At 35.8% G+C, this 24,648-nt stretch overlaps 1 protein-coding gene across 6 annotated transcripts; it reads left to right on the top strand.

The window, feature by feature from the left end:
* The first annotated feature begins 52 nt into the window (after nucleotides 1-52).
* LOC138310544 (uncharacterized) lies at nucleotides 53-16,802 on the top strand. 6 transcript variants are annotated; one of them, XM_069251802.1, is made up of 11 exons: nucleotides 53-477; nucleotides 920-1,047; nucleotides 1,498-1,635; nucleotides 1,962-2,117; nucleotides 2,555-2,668; nucleotides 3,281-3,349; nucleotides 3,713-3,800; nucleotides 4,713-10,272; nucleotides 10,459-10,546; nucleotides 13,484-14,727; nucleotides 15,377-16,802. In XM_069251802.1, the coding sequence occupies exons 2-8, from the start codon at nucleotides 1,005-1,007 to the stop codon at nucleotides 5,113-5,115; spliced, it is 1,011 nt and encodes a 336-aa protein (XP_069107903.1). In that variant the 5' UTR covers nucleotides 53-477; nucleotides 920-1,004; the 3' UTR covers nucleotides 5,116-10,272; nucleotides 10,459-10,546; nucleotides 13,484-14,727; nucleotides 15,377-16,802. The 6 variants fall into 6 exon arrangements, with proteins under 6 accessions (XP_069107903.1, XP_069107902.1, XP_069107904.1 ...); XM_069251801.1 differs by lacking the exon at nucleotides 53-477 and having other exon boundaries at nucleotides 837-1,047; nucleotides 4,713-10,097; nucleotides 10,204-10,272; XM_069251803.1 differs by lacking the exon at nucleotides 53-477 and having other exon boundaries at nucleotides 837-1,047; nucleotides 4,713-10,097.
* The last annotated feature ends 7,846 nt before the right edge of the window (nucleotides 16,803-24,648 follow it).

Genomic DNA, 24,648 nt, shown 5'->3' with positions numbered 1-24,648 from the left:
CTTAGTAGAGTTTTCGACCTACTACGGCCAGGTAATGTGGTAGTTCGCCAATCCTTTGACAAGGAAAGAGATTTACGGAGAGTGAATATTTTAGCCTGTGAGTGGGGGTTCATCATCTTTCTCCGTTGGACAAAGACAATTCAATATAAGGAGAAAATAGTGGAAGTGTACCACCCAAAATTAGAAAAAAATCTGGCGTGTTATGTCCGGCAAGTGCTATATCAGTATTATTACAGTTCTCCAAGTCTGCAGACTCTTTAGGCTCTTTGTTTCTTCAGAACGATGGGTCGACCCTGTGTTATAAAACATTTCTCAGTTTGCTTCACAAAAACTGGTATTCAATCCTCAAATATCAAAGGACACTCTTTTCGGAGGGGTGGAGCCACATGGCTCAACATAATTGGTGTTCCTATTATCAAACATATTGGTTTCTGGTCCAGTGACGCTGTCTATAGATATATTGAACATGACGATGAGGTAAAATTGCGTACTATGCAAGAATTTACAAAATCAGTTGCGTTGAATCGATGTTTTGTGCACAAGCCACGCCCGACTGTCTTCATACATTGTATGTAATCTGACATTTTTCAATTACATATACCATTACCTATCATGTTTCCTACACAACCATCCATTTTTCCTAAGAACTTAGAAGGAATTACTTCACTAATCAACCAATTAGCACTGGGCTTGGTGTTAAGGTTTTTTTTTTAGACATTGCAACATTTTCGTTTTTCTCTATTTGTACAATTAATTAATTTTATTTTTTCTGTCAATGGAATATTAACTTATAATAATTTCATGTGTAAATGTTTATTAAATTTGCCATAGTCTTGATGTTGGTTGGTTGCTGTTTAAATAGTTTTACACTTCATTTATATCGCACAAATGTGGAGTTTAATTTGCTGTTCGTATTTAGGTCGTTACAACGAGACGTGCAGTGAGACGGCACCCTGTGAAGACGGTTGAGTTGTACAAAAGAAATATGCAAGTGTGGTAACGAAATGAAATCCTATTGGAGTACGGAGAGGAAGAAATGCCTATATCGTAAGTATATCTACGTATCTATCACAGACCGATTAGTAAATAAGTAGCTGTATAACTATAATGGTCTAGGACAACTGGTTAACTCTATAGGCTGGCAACTCAGTCACGTGGAAATACACATCCTACTTCGGATGCCTAAAAATACCTTTCTTCAAAATAACATTTTAGAAACTATAAACGAATGTTTACAGTAAATATTTATCTTTCATCTCCTGCATAACTAACACTATAATAGAAAGATACATGTTATGAATTTGTACAAAATCAAAACGTACTAATCTTGTATGGTCCTGTCAAGTGGATATCTCAACTCGTGAGAAAGATTCTGGCTGGCACAACACGAGGGTTGCCGAGTGTTGACAGCCAATATCATTTCACGAGGGTCAAGATATCCCTGCAGATCTTACATGTCCATAGTTCTTTAGAAAAACTTTCTGTTTTAATATTCAGAATCTTCAGTAGGCGGAAGGTGCCGCTCTGATGACGACTGTATCAGTAACCTCGTCTGCCAAGGAACCGGAAACAGACATTGTAAATGTGGAACCGATGGAGAATTCTGGTACTCAAAGGAAAACAAGTGCCAACAGAGTACGATGAGATGTTTTCTACAATTGACATAGAACGTAAATTGTTTGATATGGACAATGATTCATTGTTTTGGGTTACAAGTTTGCAATCGATAACTGTAATCATACGTTAATAGGCTTCATGCAGCGTTCAGGTTTATACCAATGAGGCTAATTCCTGAAATTGTTGACAAACTTCTTCTTTCAACTCATTTGAAGTCATACAATAGACACTTAAACACAATGTTCAATAGATTTTAGTTGGTACTCTTTTAAGTATATTGTATGAATAATTATAATTACATGTATCAGCAAATGTTTGATTTATATGTTTTAGTTCAACATTAGAATCCCACTACTCTGCCGTTTTTGTATTGACGCCTCAAACATTCGGATCAGCCCGTGATTTTTGTGAAGACGAAGGCGGACACCTGGCTTCATCAGACCAAATTACACAGCTGTTTTCTACATGTGTGGAAACCAATGCAACAATATGGATCGAAGGTAAACAAAGTTCATAAAATCGTGATTTGTAATAAATAACAGAAAGTAATTCACTTCAATATATAGAAGGTGCAGGATAAGTTTCTGTTGATATTAGAAAAGAACGGTTGTCACTCGTCTATTTGTTTTGTGATTGCGATGTCCATTTTTCTTGTTGAAATTGGAATTGATGATGATGAAAATGAATTTTGTAGGAAGGGAAATAACTCTTGATAGATAGTTAATGTGTGTAATCAATATGTGTGTACTATGTAATGTTTAATAGGATAATTGTAAGTACAATTAAATATTTGATTTTGAATAATTTTCCAAATGTAACATTTATTGTATTTGTCTTTCATGTATCTCTTGTCAATGTTGTCTTGTGTATATTATTTTTAAAAAATGAATAAAAAAATAATGAAAAAAAAAAATGATGGAAATGAATTTTGGAAAAGGTACCACAGAAGAAGAGGTGTGTCCCACTGGAAGGAATTCTGATGGAACGTTGCACATTGGAAACCAAACCAGGTGTTCGAACATCTTCAGTTTTCTTTGTGTATTAACCAACGGTAAGTCTGTATTTTAACAATTGCAAAGCTTACAAAATAGAATTAATCACACAATTTTCTTTACAAACTCAATGTTACTAAAGCATAAACTATTCGGGAACTGTGTACACATTCAGATGTGAAGCTTATAGGACTTACAATTTAAATTTTGTTAATAAAAATATAAATCGTTAAAAAGACAAAAGACATTATTACCAGATTGAAAATCATAGAGATTTAGAACTATACTCCACATACATGTTAAACCCCAAATGCAGCCAAAAATAGACCAGACAGAAGTGGGAAAGCATTAGATGTACCCTACAGCAATCTTCTGTTAATATATCAACAAATAACATGACGCATGAATTTCAGCTCTGATATACATTTATTATACTCTTGTATTGATAACAAATTATGAGTTTGTGCATATGTACATGTGTGATTAAAACTATGAGGATATGTAATGACTACAATATGAATGATGCAGAAACAAATAAATAAAAAGATACATTGTATTTCAATGGTGCAACAAATCCATGTACAATATATGTTTTGAGAATTTTCTTATCTTTGTCAGCCGTGACTTGTTCTTTCTTTTCTTTGACTGTTCCAATGCCGTTATTTTACCAGAAACTCTCGATGGCATGGTCACTAACTGTCGCCATCAACACCAGACGATAAAAGGTGCCGATCTGACCAGTACGTAGTCCACGGTAGACTGACTTCCGTGTTTCCGCGTTATGTTTACACCTTACATAAGTGGCGATGTGATATAAAATTCATCAAACGAGTTCAACAATTTGATATGTCATTTAGAGACATATGACATAGTCACGAGTGTAAAATTCTATTTATCACAGAACTTTTATCTATAGAAATATAAGAAAGCTCTAAGTTTCGTCTCAATATAAAACAATAGAAATCCGGCTCGGATGTGACGTTTCCGTCTACTGAGACAATCAAAACTACATGTGACGTCATAATAGCGTTATTACACATGTGTGGTCGTATGACATGGATGCCATTCTACTAACTAAAATGTGTAATTTCCTTATATTTCAGATCCTTTGACATGGCCGATTTTTGCAGGATTGGCTTTTGTTCTAATCCTGGCTCTGACCATTGCAGCGGTATGCTACATGTATAAGAGGTATGTTATTTAATGTCAGTATTAAATTTTTTAAAACGTTTCTCGATCTACACATTTAATTCGTCTATCAGTCATTTGTTCTATAAAAATCTATAAACACATCATATCACGTAAAATATAAATCCAAAAAATCTAATTAGCTATCGCTTTTGTTTGGGTATCTCATCATTAACTGAACGAGAGAGAGAAAAAACATTTCATTTTATATAATACAATTTATGATATGTATGGATCGAGTATAATGATTCATGTATATATGAAATTTACAATAGTCATAGTGTATGAACGGAAGTGTATAGTATTTTTTTTTTAAATTTAGTAGTTGCGAGTCTGTATAGCGGTACTCGGTCACTTGCTAAGACAAATGAAACAATAGGTAGTGGATATGTTTTGCCAATTTTATTTATTCTGTACGTTTTTGTTGTAATCTTAAGTTATAAACGGCGTCGTGGATAGCAATTTGAACCACCAGCTTATGAAAAGTGTCTGAACTATCAATGTCGGCTTAAGCTCAATATTTCGTAAGTCACTGGTGGTTCAAATTGGTATCCACGACGCCGTTTATAACTTCAGCTGAATTACTGTTCATCACCGAAAAATTGAGGAACTATGAAAAGCAAAACAACCTAATACATTGTAATGTCGAGTGATTTATTTTGATTATATGTTTTGTCACTTGCTTAATAATACAATTATCACTTAAATATGTAAAGTTGTGCACGGAAACAATGTACAACATTGTATACATCTGTTATTTCAAATATTGGCAATAATCGATGTTTTTACCGACTTGTTTATCACGCCATCTTCTCCTCCTTTCGCTTCGATACTCTCAAGTGACTATACAGTCTAGAAATTATCCACTCCATAGTGTTTATGATTTGACGATAATCGACTGATTTAATTCTATAGGAAAAAGAGAAACCGTCCCAAACATGGACACACCGCGTCATACGACAATCAGCAGCCAGCAAGTTCAGGTGTGGAACTACATGTAGTGAACAATGATGCTGTCCACGGGACGAATGGAAGCGAATGTTATGATCTCGCGCACACAGATCATGATCTTTATGGTTATGGTGAACTCGGCGAGAAGCCACCAGCGGTAGCCCCTGATCTTTATGGTTACGGTGTACTTGGCGGGAAGTGTCATAATAACGATGGGCTATATTCTCACTCGAGAGAACTATACAATACGGGAGAGTACGATTCATTCATAAAGAAAGACGAGGACACAGATGTCAACGACATATACGATCACACCCGACATCAGGAAAACCATTACGGCGATTTTCAAAAAGGACGCAAATGTTGAAAACGTAAAAATATTTATAGATTCGGAGACAGAACTGCATATACAAATAAGAGCTCAAAATGACTTTTGGCAGTACTGTCAAAAATCACTCTTCTTCCTGGCCGACTGTCTTCCTTCGAACATCTCCCTTGAGACCATGGCCACCTCACTCATGGCCTTCAGTGGAGCGCTCACCCTTGTGAGAAAGGCTCTGAGTTTTGTCCGAGACACACCATAGTCTATAAAAATGGCAGTCTCACAAAGCAAATGATATCTACGGAGTCGCTACTACGTACATACTGTATACTGGAGACGGCATTGTTGACCAAATTACAGATATAATTAACTCCATCATGTGTGGAAAGAAAAACAGTTCTACCATCACTGAAGGAGGGCACTATTACCCCCATATACAAGAACAAGGGTTCAAAATCCGAGGCCAAAACTATCGGGGAATTACAGTTACACCAGTACTCACCAAGGTCCTGGATGCTCTTCTTCTGCCTATTGTGAGACACTTGGTGTCTGCCATTCATAATCCAATGCCAAAAGGTTTTACTACGCGTCTCCACGTATGGCGGCCGTCATTCTTGAAGAGACCATCCAAGAATCTCAAGACAGCAAGAGTCCCTAATACGTGTATACCAAGTCAGCTTTCGATGCGGTAAATCATCACAGTCTGCTGAGAAGGTTATCAAAGACAGAGTCTGGAGCAGCATGCATACACACACTTCGGATTCCAGATTTATCAAGGAGTAAGACAAGGTGGACTTTTCAGTACAGAGTTCTACAAACGACAGGGACAAGGACAGTATACAGCGAGATGTCAAATCTGTGGTGTCGTCTTCAAAAAACAATAACACCCGGAAAGACCGCCGTAGATTGCACAGCCTACTCAATCTCAACTCTAACTATCCAGCCCCAAGATTAGCACAGGGCATTATTCAAAGTAGTAAACAAAATCAAAAGCCACTTCCTACAAAAAAACCTTTGCACTGTATAATGATGAGATCCACCCCGGAAATGAACTAGCGAGACTGAGGGCATTATGTAACCAGCACCTTATAAGGAAACTCCATGAACATCCTACAATATAAATAAAGAAAAACAGTGACACAACAGTATTATAGGGAGTGCCCTGTAAAACTGACTCAAATTTATCTATTAGACATCACTGTCACTATGTGACAACATGATCACCTCAACCTTCTTGCTTGTAACTCATACCCAAAATGTGACAACTTTATTGAGGAGAAAACGAATTTCATCCAATGCTCCATGTGTGAACTCAAATACTGCATTAGATGTACCAAGCAGTCCAAAGTACTGGTACAAGCTATAGGAAAGGAGGACAGACAGAACTTTAGGTGAACGTGTACTGTGTGTAAAACAAAGTTTCTATCTATGTATAACATACAGACAGCAATAGCTAACTTGGGTACTACAAATGACCTCCGACTCAAAACAATTGTAAAGAAATAATAAGATTCAATAGACAGAACAATAACTGGGTGGAGGAAGTCACTCAAAGCGTTAAAGACAGAATAGTGGAAGAGGTACGAGGGGAAGTCAGAGAAATCGAGGACCAAAATCAAGAATGCTAAATCTTATTATATCCAATATCCCTGAATCCTCCAAAACAACAAGTGAGAGTAAAAACGAAGACGACATAACACCATTCAAGGTTCTATGTGCCTCTAAACCCCTAAAAGTGAATTTGGACAGTAAACTTAAAAGGAAGCAAATTAAAGAAAATGCTAGGAACATCAAGCAAAAAACCCCAAAGCAGTTACAAAAGGCTATTATAGCGAAAGACCTACCTCCAGAAAAAAAGGAGAGAAAAATTAAAACTAAAAAATCATACACCATCTCTTACCCACAAACAACCCAACTCATCTAATGCCTTTGTGTGCAAATTGATTCAACGGATAGTGAAGACGAAAACGATGACCCAACTCGAATATTTCAACAACACAACTATCATCGATGTCCACGGGAATGGCCAGGTATGATAATAGGGAGTGTCCTGTCTCTAACCAAGGTCTCCACATCAGTACCATAGCTTCTGATGACGGACCCGGTATATTGATGAGAATTATAAATCTACTGTAAATACAAGTACTTTTAACCAACCAAACCACTATCAATGAAGCGGAACACCGTAAAGTTTATATACCAATACCAATGCAGAAAATTATAACTAATTTAAAATAAATATTAACAAGCAGACGAAATATAGTATACGTTTTATTTTGAATTCATAAAATATGCTATTCGACCAGTGTCAGACTTACAGCTACTCGTATATGTACATGTATATACGGTGGTCAGTAGTCAGTTACATGTATCTGCATACGTGTTGGTCATATCATAATCGTGATTAGCCTTGTGTAACACGGAATGGATACATTGTGTGGGCTGTTGGGATAGTAGATATCAGGTATTAGATATCATGGCCAAATACTGATGTGTAAACCTCCCTGCTGTCGTTGTTATATGTACTAACCATTATAAATAGAGCTGACCAGTGATATATCAGGGGACAGCAATGCAGGGCCAGACAGAGAGAGAGGGAGCTAGACTGGAGCATACATCTTGTGTGTGGTCCCATTCTGGGCCACATATCTTTTCGACGGCCGCCAGGATTCGAACCTGACTCAATTTTGATAGTAGGTTATAACAAATACCATTTATGACAGCAGTTTGCATCTAGCTTTCGGTTTGATGCCATTTTCACAATAATAACAAACAGTACACACTGCAAACAAACAAAAACAGTCACCGGAAGCCCCCTAAAAGTCACCATGCATGGGTCATGAGAGGCAGAAACTGGCGCGTGAGACTTGTTTTTTTTAAATCGGTGCCATTTTCCCCTTTCTTTTCCCTTTCTCTCTATTTTCTCTTACTTTGATATCTCTTCTTTCGTTGAAGACCATCTGCATATATGTATCTTGATAATTAAGCTCACAACGACAGGTTTCCGGGCACACACTAAAATCCGGATTTCAGACCTCAAATTTTGACTTATTTGGGCACGTTCAAAGGTGATTTGTAACGTCACTATTGCATTGACCGAATCAATATTGACATATTATATAGCAATGAACATCTCCTTTTAAAAAAACTCGTATTTAGTTTTCAAGGGTCTCAGTGGGGCTCCAGAAGGGTGCATGAAAAGGGGCAAATGCATAATTACGCATAAATACGTACGGCCTACCAAAGGATATCAACCATGACTTTATTTTCATGTGCAGTACAACAGAATAAAATTTGACAAACACATCGGAGTCAATCATCGTACACAAACTACAACTGTACACATACAAAGAAGTTATGCTGACCCAACAAATGAAGACCTGACCTGACGAACCATTAGCCATGGCCAACAATACAATCAACTACAATTGTATACAACAACTTTATACAAAAGATTCAAAAATCCATAATATCCGTAATCATAGCTACACCCATGTAGTGAGTGTTGCGGATTTCAATATCAAGCATATCAACTGGGAAAATGAAACCACAGCCACAAGTGAAAACCATCCAGTGTTCAAATTCATAATACCAGCACATAAACACTCCAGCAAGAGTAACAAGAAATGAGGAACTATCCATTCTTGATCTGGTATTTAACAACGAGGCGAACATCATATACAACCTTGAAATAATACCCCAATAAAGGCAACAGTGACTTCGCCACTATAAAATTTAACTTAAGGTTATATAGTGAACCAACAACAACAGTCCTTAAGCTTAACTACAACAAAGTAAACTATGAACACATCAGGCTAAACCTGGTAATGAAGAGTGGGACACTATAATTTGTAACTCTGTGGAGGAGACTTGGGAACGCTTTACCGATATAATCAATCAAGATATCAAAGAAAACATACCAGAGTGCAGAGCTACTTCTAAAAAGTTTCACACGCCATGGATGAACAACAGTGTCTGCTTCGCAATCAAAATAAAAAAATGGCAATGGAAGGAATGGAGAAAAGAAAAGACAATACAACCCTAGAAATCAAATACGGAGGTAAAGAAAAGAAAAGGCAATACAACCTAGAAATAAAACACCGAGGTACAGAAAGCAAAAGGCAATACAACCTTGTGAAAAAGAAATCAAACACTGAGGTAAAGAAAGCAAAAGACAATACAATCTAGATATCAAACAACGAGGTAAAGAAAGCAAAATGCAATACAACCTAGAAATCAAACACCGAGGTTGCATTGCATTTTCTTTACCTCGATGTTTGTTTTGTAAATAAAGCAAAAGACAATAAAACCTAGAAAGTGAACACCGAGGTACGGAAAGTAAAATGCAATACAACCTAGAAATCAAACACTGAGGTACAGAAAGCAAAATGCAATACAATCTAGAAATCAAACAATGAGGTAAACAAAACAAAAGGCAATACAACCTAGAAATCAAACACCGAGGCACAAAAAACAAAATGCAATACAACCTAGAAATCAAACACCGAAGTACAGAAAGCAAAATGCAATACAACCTAGAAATCAAACACCGAGGCACAGAATCATTTCAACATTAGAATCCTACTACTCTGCCATTTTTGTTTTGACGCCCCAAACATTCGGATCAGTCCGTGATTTTTGTGAAGCCGAAAGCGGACACCTGGCTTCATCAGACCAAATTACACAGCTGTTTTCTTCATATGTGAAACTTAATGAAACAATATGGATCGAAGAAAAAAAAGTTCATAAAATCGTGATTTGTAGAAACAACAAATAATTCATTTCAATATATAGATGGTGTAGGAGAAGTTTCTGTCAATATTAGAAGAGAACCATTGTGACCCGTCCGATTCTTTTGAGATTGCGATGTCCATTTTGTTTTGTTGAAAATGGAATTGATCATGACGGAAATGTTTGTCTGAAAAGGTACCACAGAAGATGAGATGCGTCCCTTTGGAAGGAATTCTGGCGGAACGTTACTCATTGGAAACCAAACCACTTCAGTTTTCTTTCTATAGTAATATACGGTAAGTCTGTACTTCAAATCCAAGTACAATGTATCAGTTTTGAAAATTTTCTCGCCTTTGTCAGCCGTGTCTTTTTTTGACTTTTACAATGGCTTTATTTCACCAGAAACTGTCGATATCATGGAAACTAAATGTCGCCATCAACACCAGACGATAAAGGATGCCGATCTGACCAGTAAGTAGTCCACGGTAGGCTGAAACCAATGTTTCCTCGCCATGTTTACGATACACATTGTCATGGTTACATGTCCTGTACCTTGGTATATTTATAGAATTTACTTCTCCATGCATGTTTATGTCTTGATTTGACAAAAATCTCTCCGTGTATGGATAGGAATTAATTATTTGCATAATATTTCAGATCCGTTTCCATGGACGATTTCCGTAGAATTGGCCTTATTTCTTGTCCTTACGCTGGTCATTGCAGTGGTATACTACATGTGTAAAAGGTACAAAAAACGTATGTTTAAAACGTTTCTATGTCATTTATTCAATAAAATTTTAAAATCATATCGTATAATAGCAATGGGGACAACCTACGTCATCGGAAGTGATATCGGGCACACAAAAACAATGAGAAAACGCCCGCTTCAAGATGAAAATCGGCTGAAATTATGACATAACAACAATGCATCTTCTAAACCTATCGCGCGTCAAAGACAGTGTATTGTTAGAGATTCTATGAAGCTATCAAATATCGTCAAACTAGCTAAGATAATGCAAACACCTCGACACAATATTTTTCGACAGCAGGGATATCGGTCACATTTTATTCAATAAACTGTTAAAAGTTGTAAATAAATAAATGTTGCTGTCACAAAACCGTCCCGTTTACTAATATATAATATATGACTGTCGAAAGAAAATATTTCCTTCATTATATCTGCTAGTGGAGAAACATAGACGGTGCTTAATTAGAAATTATGAAAGTGATATCGGTCACACTTAGAACTATATGGGTAACGGTCACATCCAAAGTTACAAAACCTGACTATTACATCATTGTACATGTAGTCGTTATTTACGCATTCATGCAACTCCAATGGATACCCCGTCAAAATACTTTTATTGAATTGATCTTTTTAACCCACCATCAGCAAATGGCTGGCGAGCTATGAAAATAGCCTTCCCCCCATTGCTCGTCATCCGTCCGTCTTTAATTTCTGTTATTTCTCTGAAGGTACTGAAATCGATTTATTTCGATACCGCTATATGTATTTACCAGAGAGTATTAAGGATCTTTTTTAAATTTGATGTTTATAAAGTCATCTTTCTTGATTCTAATAGATGGACTTGTTGTTATGGTTCAAATTCAACATGTGAGCTTAATACTTAATGAACCTTTCTGGAATTTTATAAGTACTACATGTATCTCTCTCTTTACTCTTGTTGTGCATAATGCACCAATGGGAAAACGCGGTAATCGACAACTTGAAGTTCGTTACCATATGCATGTAGACATACAATTATCAAATATTTTGTTCGATATAGATATTTTGATTATCATTTTTAACATAGGATTGTATTTATGAATGCTCATTTTTGAGACAGATAAGATTACAAAATAATGAATATTTGGCTATCTTGAAATTGTTTGACTACCACAGTGCTTTATAGCATTCATATACATATATTTACTTTTTCACTGCAACCCTAATATGTATACCTACCAGGCGCATTTGACATTTAGGGGTGCATGATCTGTTATTAGGTTATTTTTATGTGATGTCATAATTTTTGTGCCATCAATCACAGAAAATGGCTGTTTCGTCCTTGACTATATTGATTTTTTTCTTTATAGATACAAATATCTTGGGATGTTATCATACAAGTGTTATCAAATGAAAATGTATTCATTAAATTGCATTCAGTTGATAATTAGGGGAGTATGAATGCCAACTGGACATCTGTTAATTCAACATGAAGCGCTAAAGATATTGGACCAACATGTTAAATTGACCGATTTGTAAATCCAATGGTAAACGTCACGATATCTCTTGGCCCTCCTGTTATCAACTGATGATCGTGCTATTGTTGTTAAGATATATTCTTAGTACCTTTTCAATCGTTATTGTGTGTTAAATATGTGGAGAAATTATTAGTGAACTGACATGTAGAACTGTACTAACGCTATCAGCTAAAAACCCTCAGTGATCCTGTCTATCATGTATTCACGTATTTCTGTAGCTCATAGATCAGTGTGATTTTCCTTTTGTTTACATCGGATGCCTTTACGTCTTTAAGTTTTATGTAGTTTCTTGTATATACGCAAAGACAATGCAAGAACAAAGGGTGTGTACAAATACATGTATAGACAAAAACTAAACAATATACAGTGTATGAATACCAAAGTATTCAGCAAAAAAATAGTTACGATTATAGTTCATGATGTATCATGTATCTCGGTGGTATTTCCTCTTTACCTGAATGATTAGTTAGGGAAAACAACGCTGCAATATTTCAGCAATCTTAACGAAGCGACAAAGCATTTCAAAATCTTTGGATGTGACCGTTACCCTGTGAACGACATCCTTTTTTAAAAACAACAAAACGCCAACTAGGTCATACATGCATGTCACTTATGTAGCGGTTAAAATGAACTATAGCTACTATTTGAAATATAAGGTATTTTATATCAGTAAATAACAGTAAAGTTAAAAAAATTACACTTGACATATTTTCGGTGAATAAAATGTGACCAATAGCCACGCTGTGAAAAAAAAGACAGACGGATGATGTGCAATAGACGAAAAGCGATTTCAATAGCTCGTTAACCATTTGCTGATAGGGGGTTCAAAAGTCGTCTTTCAAGATCAGATAAATTCAATAAAAGTATTTTGGCGTCTTATCCACAGTTTTCGTAACTTTGGATGTGACCGTCATCCCTAAAGTTTTAAGTGTGACCGATATCACTTTCATAACTTCTAATTAAGCACCGTATATGATTCTCCACTAGCAGATATAATGAATGAAATATTTTCTTCCAATAGTCATATATTACATATTAGTAAACGGGACAGTTTTGTGGCAGCAAAATTTATTTATTTGCAATTTATAACGTTTTAGTAAATAAAATGTGACCGATATCCCTGCTGTCAAAAAATATTGTGTCGAGGTGTTTGCATTATCTGAGCTAGTTTGACGACATCTAATAATTTCACAGAGTCTCTAACAATACACTGTCTTTGACGCACGATAGGTTTAGAAGATGCATTGCTTTTATGTCATAATTTCAGCCGATTTTCATCTTGAAGCGGGCGTTTTTTCATTGTTTTTGTGTGCCCGATATCACTTCCGGTGACGTAGGTTGTCCCCATTGTAATAGAAGCTTATGCTTGTGTATCTCATTGTTAACTGAAGGAGTAAAAACCATTTCATTTCCATAGGAAAAAAGAAGCCGTCGCAAACATGGACACACAGCGTCATACGACCATCAGCAGCCAGCAAGTTCAGGTGAAGAACTACATGTTGTGAACACGGATGCAGTCCACGGAACGACATGCTGTCTCCCGCTCCAAAGCATATCACACGCGGCGGCCACTGATCTCCAAGGAAACAGTATATTTGGCGGGCAGAACCCAGCGGCAAAAGCTGATCACCATGGTTGCAGTATTCTGGCAGGAGGTCACCATCTTTAGAAATTGATCACGATGGTTTTTAGTATACATGACAGACAGCAACCAGCGGCAGAGACTGATAATCATGTCTACAGTATTTTTGGCGGGAAGTCACCAACTGTAAAAACTGATTACTATGGTTACAGTATACTTGACGGGCAGCAACCAGCGGCAGGGGCTGATCATAATGGTTACAGTATATTTGGCGGGAAGTCACCAGCTGCAAAGACTGATCACCATGCATGGTTACAGTATACTTGGCGGGAAGTCACCAGCTGCAAAGACTGATCACCATGCATGGTTATAGTATACTTGGCGGGAAGTCACCAGCGGCGGACACTGATCAACATGGTTACAGTATACATGGCGGGAAGTCACCAGCTGTAGAGACTGATCAACATGGTTACAGTTTACATGGAGGGATGTCACCAGCTGTAGAGACTGATCACCATGGTTACAGTATACTTGGCGGGAAGTAACCAGCTGTAGAGACTGATCACCATGGTTACAGTATATTTGGAGTGAAGTCACCAGCGGCAGACACTGATCAACATGGTTACAGTTTACATGGCGGGAAGTCACTAGCTGTAGAGACTGATCACCATGGTTACAGTATACCTGGCGGGAAGTCACCAGCTGTAGAGACTGATCACCATGGTTACAGTATATTTGGCGGGAAGTCACCAGCTGCAGAGACTGATCAACATGGTTACAGTATACTTGGCGGGAAGTCACCAGCGGCAGACACTGTTCACGATGTTTACAAATTCTATTGATAACTACTGCAATACTATAGCTACTTTGAAACGTCCAAAAAAGGGTCAAATTCAAAACGACTTGTTATCACAGGTAATATTATAAAACACATCGAAGGGATCAATATTAACGTGTTACAATGATTTGGCGACAATAGACTTTTCAGAGCCTTTTGAGATGATGGCATTCATGAAAATAAAGAAGCGGCCCAAATGAATGTCGGATGAGGAATTGAGACAAATGGAAGAAGGAAGAAGGTAAAAATCAACCCAACTGAACACTAAGTGGGGGATAAAAATACTGCAAGTTTACTTGTTTCCAGTTTAAATGTTAGTCCGAATTTTCTGACAATGTAAACATACTGCAGGATATAATTTCGCCACTATTAAACAAATATAAAAAAATAGTTTTAAAAATACGTGAATATACGGGGCGCCGATTGATGTGTACACAAAATTGAATTCTGTCACAACGAAATCATTTTCGTAATACACAATTATTTTCCACCACACAAAATTCATTTTTGTCTACACAAAATTCATTTCTGTAAATGAAATTGAATTTTGTTCGAAAAAAGTGAAAATTTAACACAACTTACTTTTGTAATATTTAATAAATTTTGTTAATCTGAACTCGTTTTTGTCTGCAAAAAATTGGATTTCGTGTACAAAATAACAATTGTCTCATTTGGCGCCCCGTATGAATATGACATTAGAATTTCCCAGTGCCAATATATGTATATGAAATTCCTAAGATCCCATAAAAAATGTCGGGTTTGCAATATTTAATGTAAATTCAGGCCAGGACTCGAACCCAGATCTCGTTTATTTCAAACGTGCTCTTCATTGAGCTACCTGAATTATATCTACAAGCAAAGTACTGCATAACTCAACATTTTATTTTCAGACTGGAGTTTGGAATCAAACGGGAAACAGACTTTTTGATTCATCTAGAAAGTATATCGAAGCAAAATCTCCGGCATATACACACGACATAGACCACATCTGCAAGGGTATTACGACTTCGAATTCCGGAACCGCCTCTATCTCACAAATACATCTCAAAATGGCGAAAAAAGACATCGTTATTGATATTATACAAGTGTTTCTACTTCAACCAATAATCAAATACCATGTTTTAAGATACATGTACACAAATATACAAACCGCGTGTCCACCTCAATCTCACAAATCCAGCACAAATATGAGGTTATTGATATTATACAAGTGTTTATAATTTATTAAAAACATGAAGTCAACTCAAAATCAAACCACAACGGTTGAATATACACAAGACATAAACCACGTCTCCAACGGAAGTAACATCGGAAATATCACTTCCGGCATAATCTACATCTCACACATCCAGCATAAATATATCAAAGACATTGTTATTAATCGTATACAAGTGTTCAAATGGAAGTAACATGAGAAATGTGAATTCCAGCACCATCTCTTTATCACATATTCAGCACCACTACGTCAAAGACATTGTTATCAACGGAAGTAACACTGGAAAAAATGCGGCTAGAACCTTCTTTATCTAAAAAATCCAGCACAAATATGCAACTCATTGTTATTGATATTGTACATCAACTGTATATCATGAAGTAACACGGGAATTATGGCTTCCGGGACCACTTCCAACTCAAAATTTCGGCATAAATTTTCAAAGGACATCATTATTGATCTTATTCAGGTGTATAAAATTCACAGAATACAAAAAAATGTACATGAATTCAACTTAAAATCAAATACCAAGGTTTGAATACACCATGTCTCAAAACGGAAGTAACACAAATCAAGCACAAATATGTAAAGGACATCGTTATTGATATTATGAACCCATTTGCAACAGAAGTAACACGGAAAATATGACTTCAGGGACCACATCCATCTCAAAACTCTAGCACAAATATGTAAACGATATCCTTATTGATATTATGATAGTGTTTATACTTTACTTAAGACATGAATTGAACACATAATCAAATACCACAAGTTGAATATACACAAGATGTAACACTGTGTTTCAAACGGAAGTTACACGGGAAAAATGACTTCCGGGACCGCTTCCAACTCAAAACGTCCGAACAAATATTCATAGGACATCATTATTGATCTTATATAAGTATTTATAATTTACTAATTGCATAAAATCAACGTGAAATAAAATACCAGGGGTTGAATATTTACAAGACATACACCAAGTCTCAAACGGAAGTAACACGGAAAATATGACTTCCGTGACCACATTCATCTCACAAATCCAGCACAAATATGTAAAGGGCATCGCTATTAATATTACAAAAATGTTTATACTGAAGACGTGAATTCAACCTTAAATCAAATACCACGGTTTGAATATACACAAAGTCTCAAAACGGAAGTAACACAGAAAAAATGACTTCCGGTACCACTTCCAACTCAAAACGTCCAAACAAATATTCAAAGGACATCACTATTGATTTTAAAGAATTGTTTATAATTTACTAAATACATGAAGTGAACATGAAATCAAATACCACAAGTTGAATATTTACAAGACATACACCAATTCTCAAACGGAAGTTACCCGGGAAATATGACTTCCGGGACCACTTCCAACTCAAAACGTCTAAACAAATATTTAAAGGACATCATTGTTTTTCTTATATAAGTATTTATAATTTACTAATTGCATAAAGTCAACGTGAAATCAAATACCAGCGGTTGAATATTTACAAGACATACACCAAATCTCATACGGAAGTTTAACGGAAAATATGACTTCCGGGACCACATTCATCTCACAAATCCAGCATAAATATGTAAAGGGCATCGCTTATTAATATTATAAAAGTGTTTATACTTTACTGAAGACGTGAATTCAACTTTAAATCAAATACCACGGTTCAAATATACACAAAGTCTCAAAACGAAAGTAACACGGGGAAAATGACTTCCGGGACCATTTTCAATTCAAAACGTCCGAACAAATATTCAAGGGACATCATTATTGATTTGATACAATTGTTTATAATTTACTAAATACATGAAATCAACATGAAATCAAATACCACCGGTTGAATATTTACAAGACACACCAAGTCTCATACGGAAGCTAAACGGAAAATATGACTTCAGGGACCACATTTATCAAGTCCAAGTCTTCAACGGAAGTTACACGGAATATATGACTTCCGGGACCACATCCATTTTACTAATCCAGCACAAATATGGAAAACTCATCGCTATTGATATTATACAAGTGTTCATACTTTACGTAAGACACGAATTCATACCAAAATCAAATACCACGGGTTGAATACCCAAGACAAGCACCATATCTGCAACGGAAATAACACTGGAAATATGACTTCCGGGACCACACCATCTTACAAATGCGGTACAAATATGTAAAGGACATCGCTATTGATCATATACAAGTGTTTTTTTTAAATAAATGAATTCAACCCAAAATCAAATACCACGGGTTAAATAAACACGAGACATAGCCCAAGTCTCAAACGGAAGTAACACGGGAAATATGACTTTCGGGACTATATCCATCCCACAAATTCAGCACAAATATGTAAAGGTCATCGCTTATTGATACTATAAAATTGTTTATACTTTACTAAAGTTATGAATTCAACACAAAATCAAATACCACGGGTTGAATATACAAAAGACATACACTACATTGTATGTCTCAAACAGAAGTAACACGGGAAATATGACTTCCGGGACCACATCCATCATACAAAATCCAGCACAAATATGTAAAGAGCATCGTTCTTATTATTGTCAAAGTGTTTGTACTTTACTAAAGATTTGAATTAAACACAAAGATCAAAAACCACAAGTTGAATATGCACAAGACATACACTGTGTCTCAAATGGAAGTACCACGGGCAAAAATGACTTCCGGGACCACTTCCAACTCAAAACGTCCGAACAAATATTCAAAGGACATCATTATTGATCTTATATAAGTATTTATAATTTACTAATTGCATAAAATCAACGTGAAATCAAATACCAGCGGTTGAATATTTACAAGACATACACCAAGTCTCAAACGGAAGTTAAACGGAAAATATGACTTCCGGGACCACATTCATCTCACAAATCCAGCACAAATATGTAAAGGGCATCGCTATTAATATTATAAAGTGTTTATACTTTACTGAAGACGCGAATCAACCTTAAATCAAATACCACGGTTTGAATACACAGTCTCAAAACGGAAGTAACACGGAAAAATGACTTCCGGGACCACTTCCAGCTCAAAACGTCCGAACCAATATTCAAAGGCCATCATTAATGATTTTATACAAATGTTTATAATTTACTAAATACATGAAGTCAACATGAAATCAAATACCACCGGTTGAATATTTACAAGACATACACCAAGTCTCAAACGGAAGTTACACGGAAAATATGACTTCCGGTACCACATCCATCTCCCAAATCCAGCATAAATATGTACAAGTCTTCGCTACTGATACTATAAAAGTGTTTATACTTTACTAAAGACATGAATTCAACACAAAACAAAAAACAAATACCAAATTATTCTAGGGTCTCTGTGGTGCTCTAGAGGGTCATGAAATGGTACAAATACATTAATACGTTACAGCCATCCAAAGGATATATCGGTGTACAGTTTGCCCTCTGGGCAACATCGATATCAAAGGTGTAGTGGATATCACTGAGGTCTAGGGAAGCTGGAACATTAGGAACATTTAATAGCCGGACACCTTTCTCTGTAATAATCTCTGTCTATTTGAGCTAATGAAATGGGGTCAGCAAAGTCTGTAGTGGCGTCCAACGTGTCCGTTTCTGTAATAACTTTCAAGGAAGTATTATGACATTATCAATATCCATGCATGTTTCATAGCAATTTAAGTTAATCAACTTATCATTGTTATACCTTCTGTATGCGATTCCTGAAGAATTCACACTTGTGACAAACATCAGTCTTAAAGGACATAAATTGTATGTGAGGGAGACATTGATGCAATATTCCTCTGAATGTCGTCTCGTAAAGACATCGGTTTCCTGTTTCACTGTTGAAGATAAGAAATTTAGCAAAATGTTTAAAAGATTGTGTTTTAGCAAAAGGAAACAAAATCACATACAATGGTGTTGAAGATATTAGAATTGATTATTATAAGGTATAAATTGACATTTATTGATTATGGGTTTATTATTACCAAATACCTGATATCAGGTTAAATTGATTACTTACAGACCAACTTGATTGTACCTCTTATGAACAGATATGTAGGTATCACTTCAAGGTAAATGAAATGGCGGAAAGCGGTCTCATCCAAGCTGGGCAACAGGCTGCACGAGGTAATCCCATTTGATTCTGTATACCTAATTAATGAAAACGTTTTGTAGAGTATTTACATAATTCTGCTTTTTCATTTTTCAAGTGCAGTCATCTATGAATGGTTTTTAATAGGACTTTGTGTTATGAAGTATAAATTACATAAATCCAATGCACATACCTTGAAATAAATGTACTTCTTGTTGTACATGGTCATGTCTTATAACATTCTTGGGCTTTTCCATGTGTTTCAATGAGTCCTAGGACCAGCGGAGAGCTTTGTGAAATGGGTTCTGATATTCTTTAGATCATTTCCATTGGTGGCCATTGGTTTTTGTGATATGTTACAGCATTCTTGGGGGTTTTCCCTTGTTTTTTCCTTGTATCCTAGGATCAATATCGTGTCCATTGATGTTTCTAAACTTTGATTGGCATCCCTCCTAAGATCTTCCAATATCGAAATCACTGTCATCTTCCAGGCACTGATGATGATTACCGCTAACAAGTTTACATTATAACCAAAAGCAAAGGAGAATACAGTCATTACCTTGAGCGCTTAATAAAACCTGAAATTATATATTTAATGGGCATACACAAGTCAATTGCAACATAATTAATATCAAATAAAGTGGAGCTAAAATATTTCTACGATTTTTAAATGTGAAGACATTCAGGACGTTTCCAGTTCCTGCACGAAGACCACCAAAGTCATACAAAACCCGTAACAGGTGAAACAAAAACGAAAATTCTGGTAAGGAAAGTTATGATATTATACAAGTGTTTATAACTCACTACAGACATGAATTCAACCCAAATTTAAATACTGCGGGTTGAATATACACACTACATAGTCCATGTCTCAAACGGAAGTAACACGGAAAATATGACTTCCGGGACCACTTCCAACTCAAAATTTCCGCACAAATATTCAAGGGACATCATTATTGATCTTTTACAAGTGTTTATAATTTACTTAATACATGAATTCAAATCAAAATCAAATACCACGGGTTGAATATACACACAACATAGTCTATGTCTCAAACGGAAGTAACGCGGTTAATATGACTTGCGGGACCATTTACAACTAAAAACGACAGAACAAATATTCAAAGGTCATCATTATTGATTTTATACAAGTGTTAATAATTTACTAAATACATCAAATTCAAATCAAAATCAAACACCACGGGTTGAATACAAAATGTATTTACAAGACATACACCAAGTCTTCAACGGAAGTTACACGGAATATATGACTTCCGGGACCACATCCATTTTACCAATCAAGCACAAATATGTAAAACTCATCGCTATTGATATTATACAAGTGTTCATACTTTACGTAAGACACGAATTCATACCAAAATCAAATACCACGGGTTGAATACCCAAATATACAAGACAAACACCATATCTGCAACGGAAATAACACTGTAAATATGACTTCCGGGACCACATCCATCTTACAAATGCAGTACAAATATGTAAAGGACATCGCTATTGATCATATACAAGTGTTTATAATTTTCTAAATAAATGAATTCAACCCAAAATCAAATACCACGGGTTAAATAAACACGAGACATAGCCCAAGTCTCAAACGGAAGTAACACGGGAAATATGACTTTCGGGACTAAACATCCATCCCACAAATTCAGCACAAATATGTAAAGGTCATCGCTTATTGATACTATAAAATTGTTTATACTTTACTAAAGATATGAATTCAACACAAAATCAAATACCACGGGTTGAATATACAAAAGACATACACTACATTGTATGTCTCAAACAGAAGTAACACGGGAAATATGACTTCCGGGACCACATCCATCATACAAAATCCAGCACAAATATGTAAAGAGCATCGTTCTTATTATTGTCAAAGTGTTTGTACTTTACTGAAGATTTGAATTAAACACAAAGATCAAAAACCACAAGTTGAATATGCACAAGACATACACTGTGTCTCAAATGGAAGTACCACGGGCAAAAATGACTTCCGGGACCACTTCCAACTCAAAACGTCCGAACAAATATTCAAAGGACATCATTATTGATCTTATATAAGTATTTATAATTTACTAATTGCATAAAATCAACGTGAAATCAAATACCAGCGGTTGAATATTTACAAGACATACACCAAGTCTCAAACGGAAGTTAAACGGAAAATATGACTTCCGGGACCACATTCATCTCACAAATCCAGCACAAATATGTAAAGGGCATCGCTATTAATATTATAAAAGTGTTTATACTTTACTGAAGACGTGAATTCAACCTTAAATCAAATACCACGGTTTGAATATACAGTCTCAAAACGGAAGTAACACGGAAAAATGACTTGCGGGACCACTTCCAGCTCAAAACGTCCGAACCAATATTCAAAGGCCATCATTAATGATTTCATACAAATGTTTATAATTTACTAAATACATGAAATCAACATGAAATCAGACACCACGGTTTGAATACAAAATGTATTTACAAGACATACACCAAGTCTTCAACGGAAGTTACACGGAATATATGACTTCCGGGACCACATCCATTTTACCAATAAAGCACAAATATGTAAAACTCATCGCTATTGATATTATACAAGTGTTCATACTTTACGTAAGACACGAATTCATACCAAAATCAAATATCACGGGTTGAATACCCAAGACAAACACCATATCTGCAACGGAAATAACACTGGAAATATGACTTCCGGGACCACATCCATCTTACAAATGCGGTACAAATATGTAAAGGACATCGCCATTGATCATATACAAGTGTTTATAATTTTCTAAATAAATGAATTCAACCCAAAATCAAATACCACGGGTTAAATAAACACGAGACATAGCCCAAGTCTCAAACGGAAGTAACACGGGAAATATGACTTTCGGGACTACATCCATCCCACAAATTCAGCACAAATATGTAAAGGTCATCGCTTATTGATACTATAAAATTGTTTATACTTTACTAAAGATATGAATTCAACACAAAATCAAATACCACGGGTTGAATATACAAAAGACATACACTACATTGTATGTCTCAAACAGAAGTAACACGGGAAATATGACTTCCGGGACCACATCCATCGTACAAAATCCAGCACAAATATGTAAAGAGCATCGTTCTTATTATTGTCAAAGTGTTTGTACTTTACTGAAGATTTGAATTAAACACAAAGATCAAAAACCACAAGTTGAATGTGCACAAGACATACACTGTGTCTCAAATGGAAGTACCACGGGCAAAAATGACTTCCGGGACCACTTCCAACTCAAAACGTCCGAACAAATATTCAAAGGACATCATTAATGATTTTATACAAATGTTTATAATTTACTAAATACATCAAGTCAACGTGAAATCAAATACCAGCGGTTGAATATTTACAAGACATACACCAAGTCTCAAACGGAAGTTAAACGGAAAATTTGACTTTCGGGACCACATTCATCTCACAAATCCAGCACAAATATGTAAAGGGCATCGCTATTAATATTATAAAGTGTTTATACTTTACTGAAGACGCGAATCAACCTTAAATCAAATACCACGGTTTGAATATACACAGTCTCAAAACGGAAGTAACACGGAAAAATGACTTCCGGGACCACTTCCAGCTCAAAACGTCCGAACCAATTTTCAAAGGCCATCATTAATGATTTTATACAAATGTTTATAATTTACTAAATACATGAAGTCAACATGAAATCAAATACCACCGGTTGAATATTTACAAGACATACACCAAGTCTCAAACGGAAGTTACACGGAAAATATGACTTCCGGTACCACATCCATCTCCCAAATCCAGCATAAATATGTACAAGTCTTCGCTACTGATACTATAAAAGTGTTTATACTTTACTAAAGACATGAATTCAACACAAAAACAAATACCAAATTATTCTAGGGTCTCTGTGGTGCTCTAGAGGGTCATGAAATGGTACAAATACATTAATACGTTACAGCCATCCAAAGGATATATCGGTGTACAGTTTGCCCTCTGGGCAACATCGATATCAAAGGTGTAGTGGATATCACCGAGGTCTAGGGAAGCTGGAACATTAGGAACATTTAATAGCCGGACACCTTTCTCTGTAATAATCTCTGTCTATTTGAGCTAATGAAATGGGGTCAGCAAAGTCTGTAGTGGCGTCCAACGTGTCCGTTTCTGTAATAACTTTCAAGGAAGTATTATGACATTATCAATATCCATGCATGTTTCATAGCAATTTAAGTTAATCAACTTATTGTTATACCTTCTGTATGCGATTCCTGAAGAATTCACACTTGTGACAAACATCAGTCTTAAAGGACATAAATTGTATGTGAGGGAGACATTGATGCACTATTCCTCTGAATGTCGTCTCGTAAAGACATCGGTTTCCTGTTTCACTGTTGAAGATAAGAAATTTAAAAGATTGTGTTTTAGCAAAAGGAAACAAAATCACATACAATGGTGTTGAAGATATTAGAATTGATTATTATAAGGTATAAATTGACATTTATTGATTATGGGTTTATTATTACCAAATACCGGATATCAGGTTAAATTGATTACTTACAGACCAACTTGATTGTACCTCTTATGAACAGATATGTAGGTATCACTTCAAGGTAAATGAAATGGCGGAAAGCGGTCTCATCCAAGCTGGGCAACAGGCTGCACGAGGTAATCCCATTCGATTCTGTATACCTAATTAATGAAAACGTTTTGTAGAGTATTTACATAATTCTGCTTTTTTCATTTTTCAAGTGCAGTCATCTATGAATGGTTTTTAAGGACTTTGTGTTATGAAGTATAAATTACATAAATCCAATGCACATACCTTGAA

The sequence above is a fragment of the Argopecten irradians genome, chromosome 16, assembly GCF_041381155.1.
Source record: "Argopecten irradians isolate NY chromosome 16, Ai_NY, whole genome shotgun sequence".
NCBI classification, from domain to species: domain Eukaryota; kingdom Metazoa; phylum Mollusca; class Bivalvia; order Pectinida; family Pectinidae; genus Argopecten; species Argopecten irradians.
The sequence above is the reverse complement of the archived record's forward strand: the minus strand, read 5'-3'. Positions and strand labels throughout refer to the sequence as shown.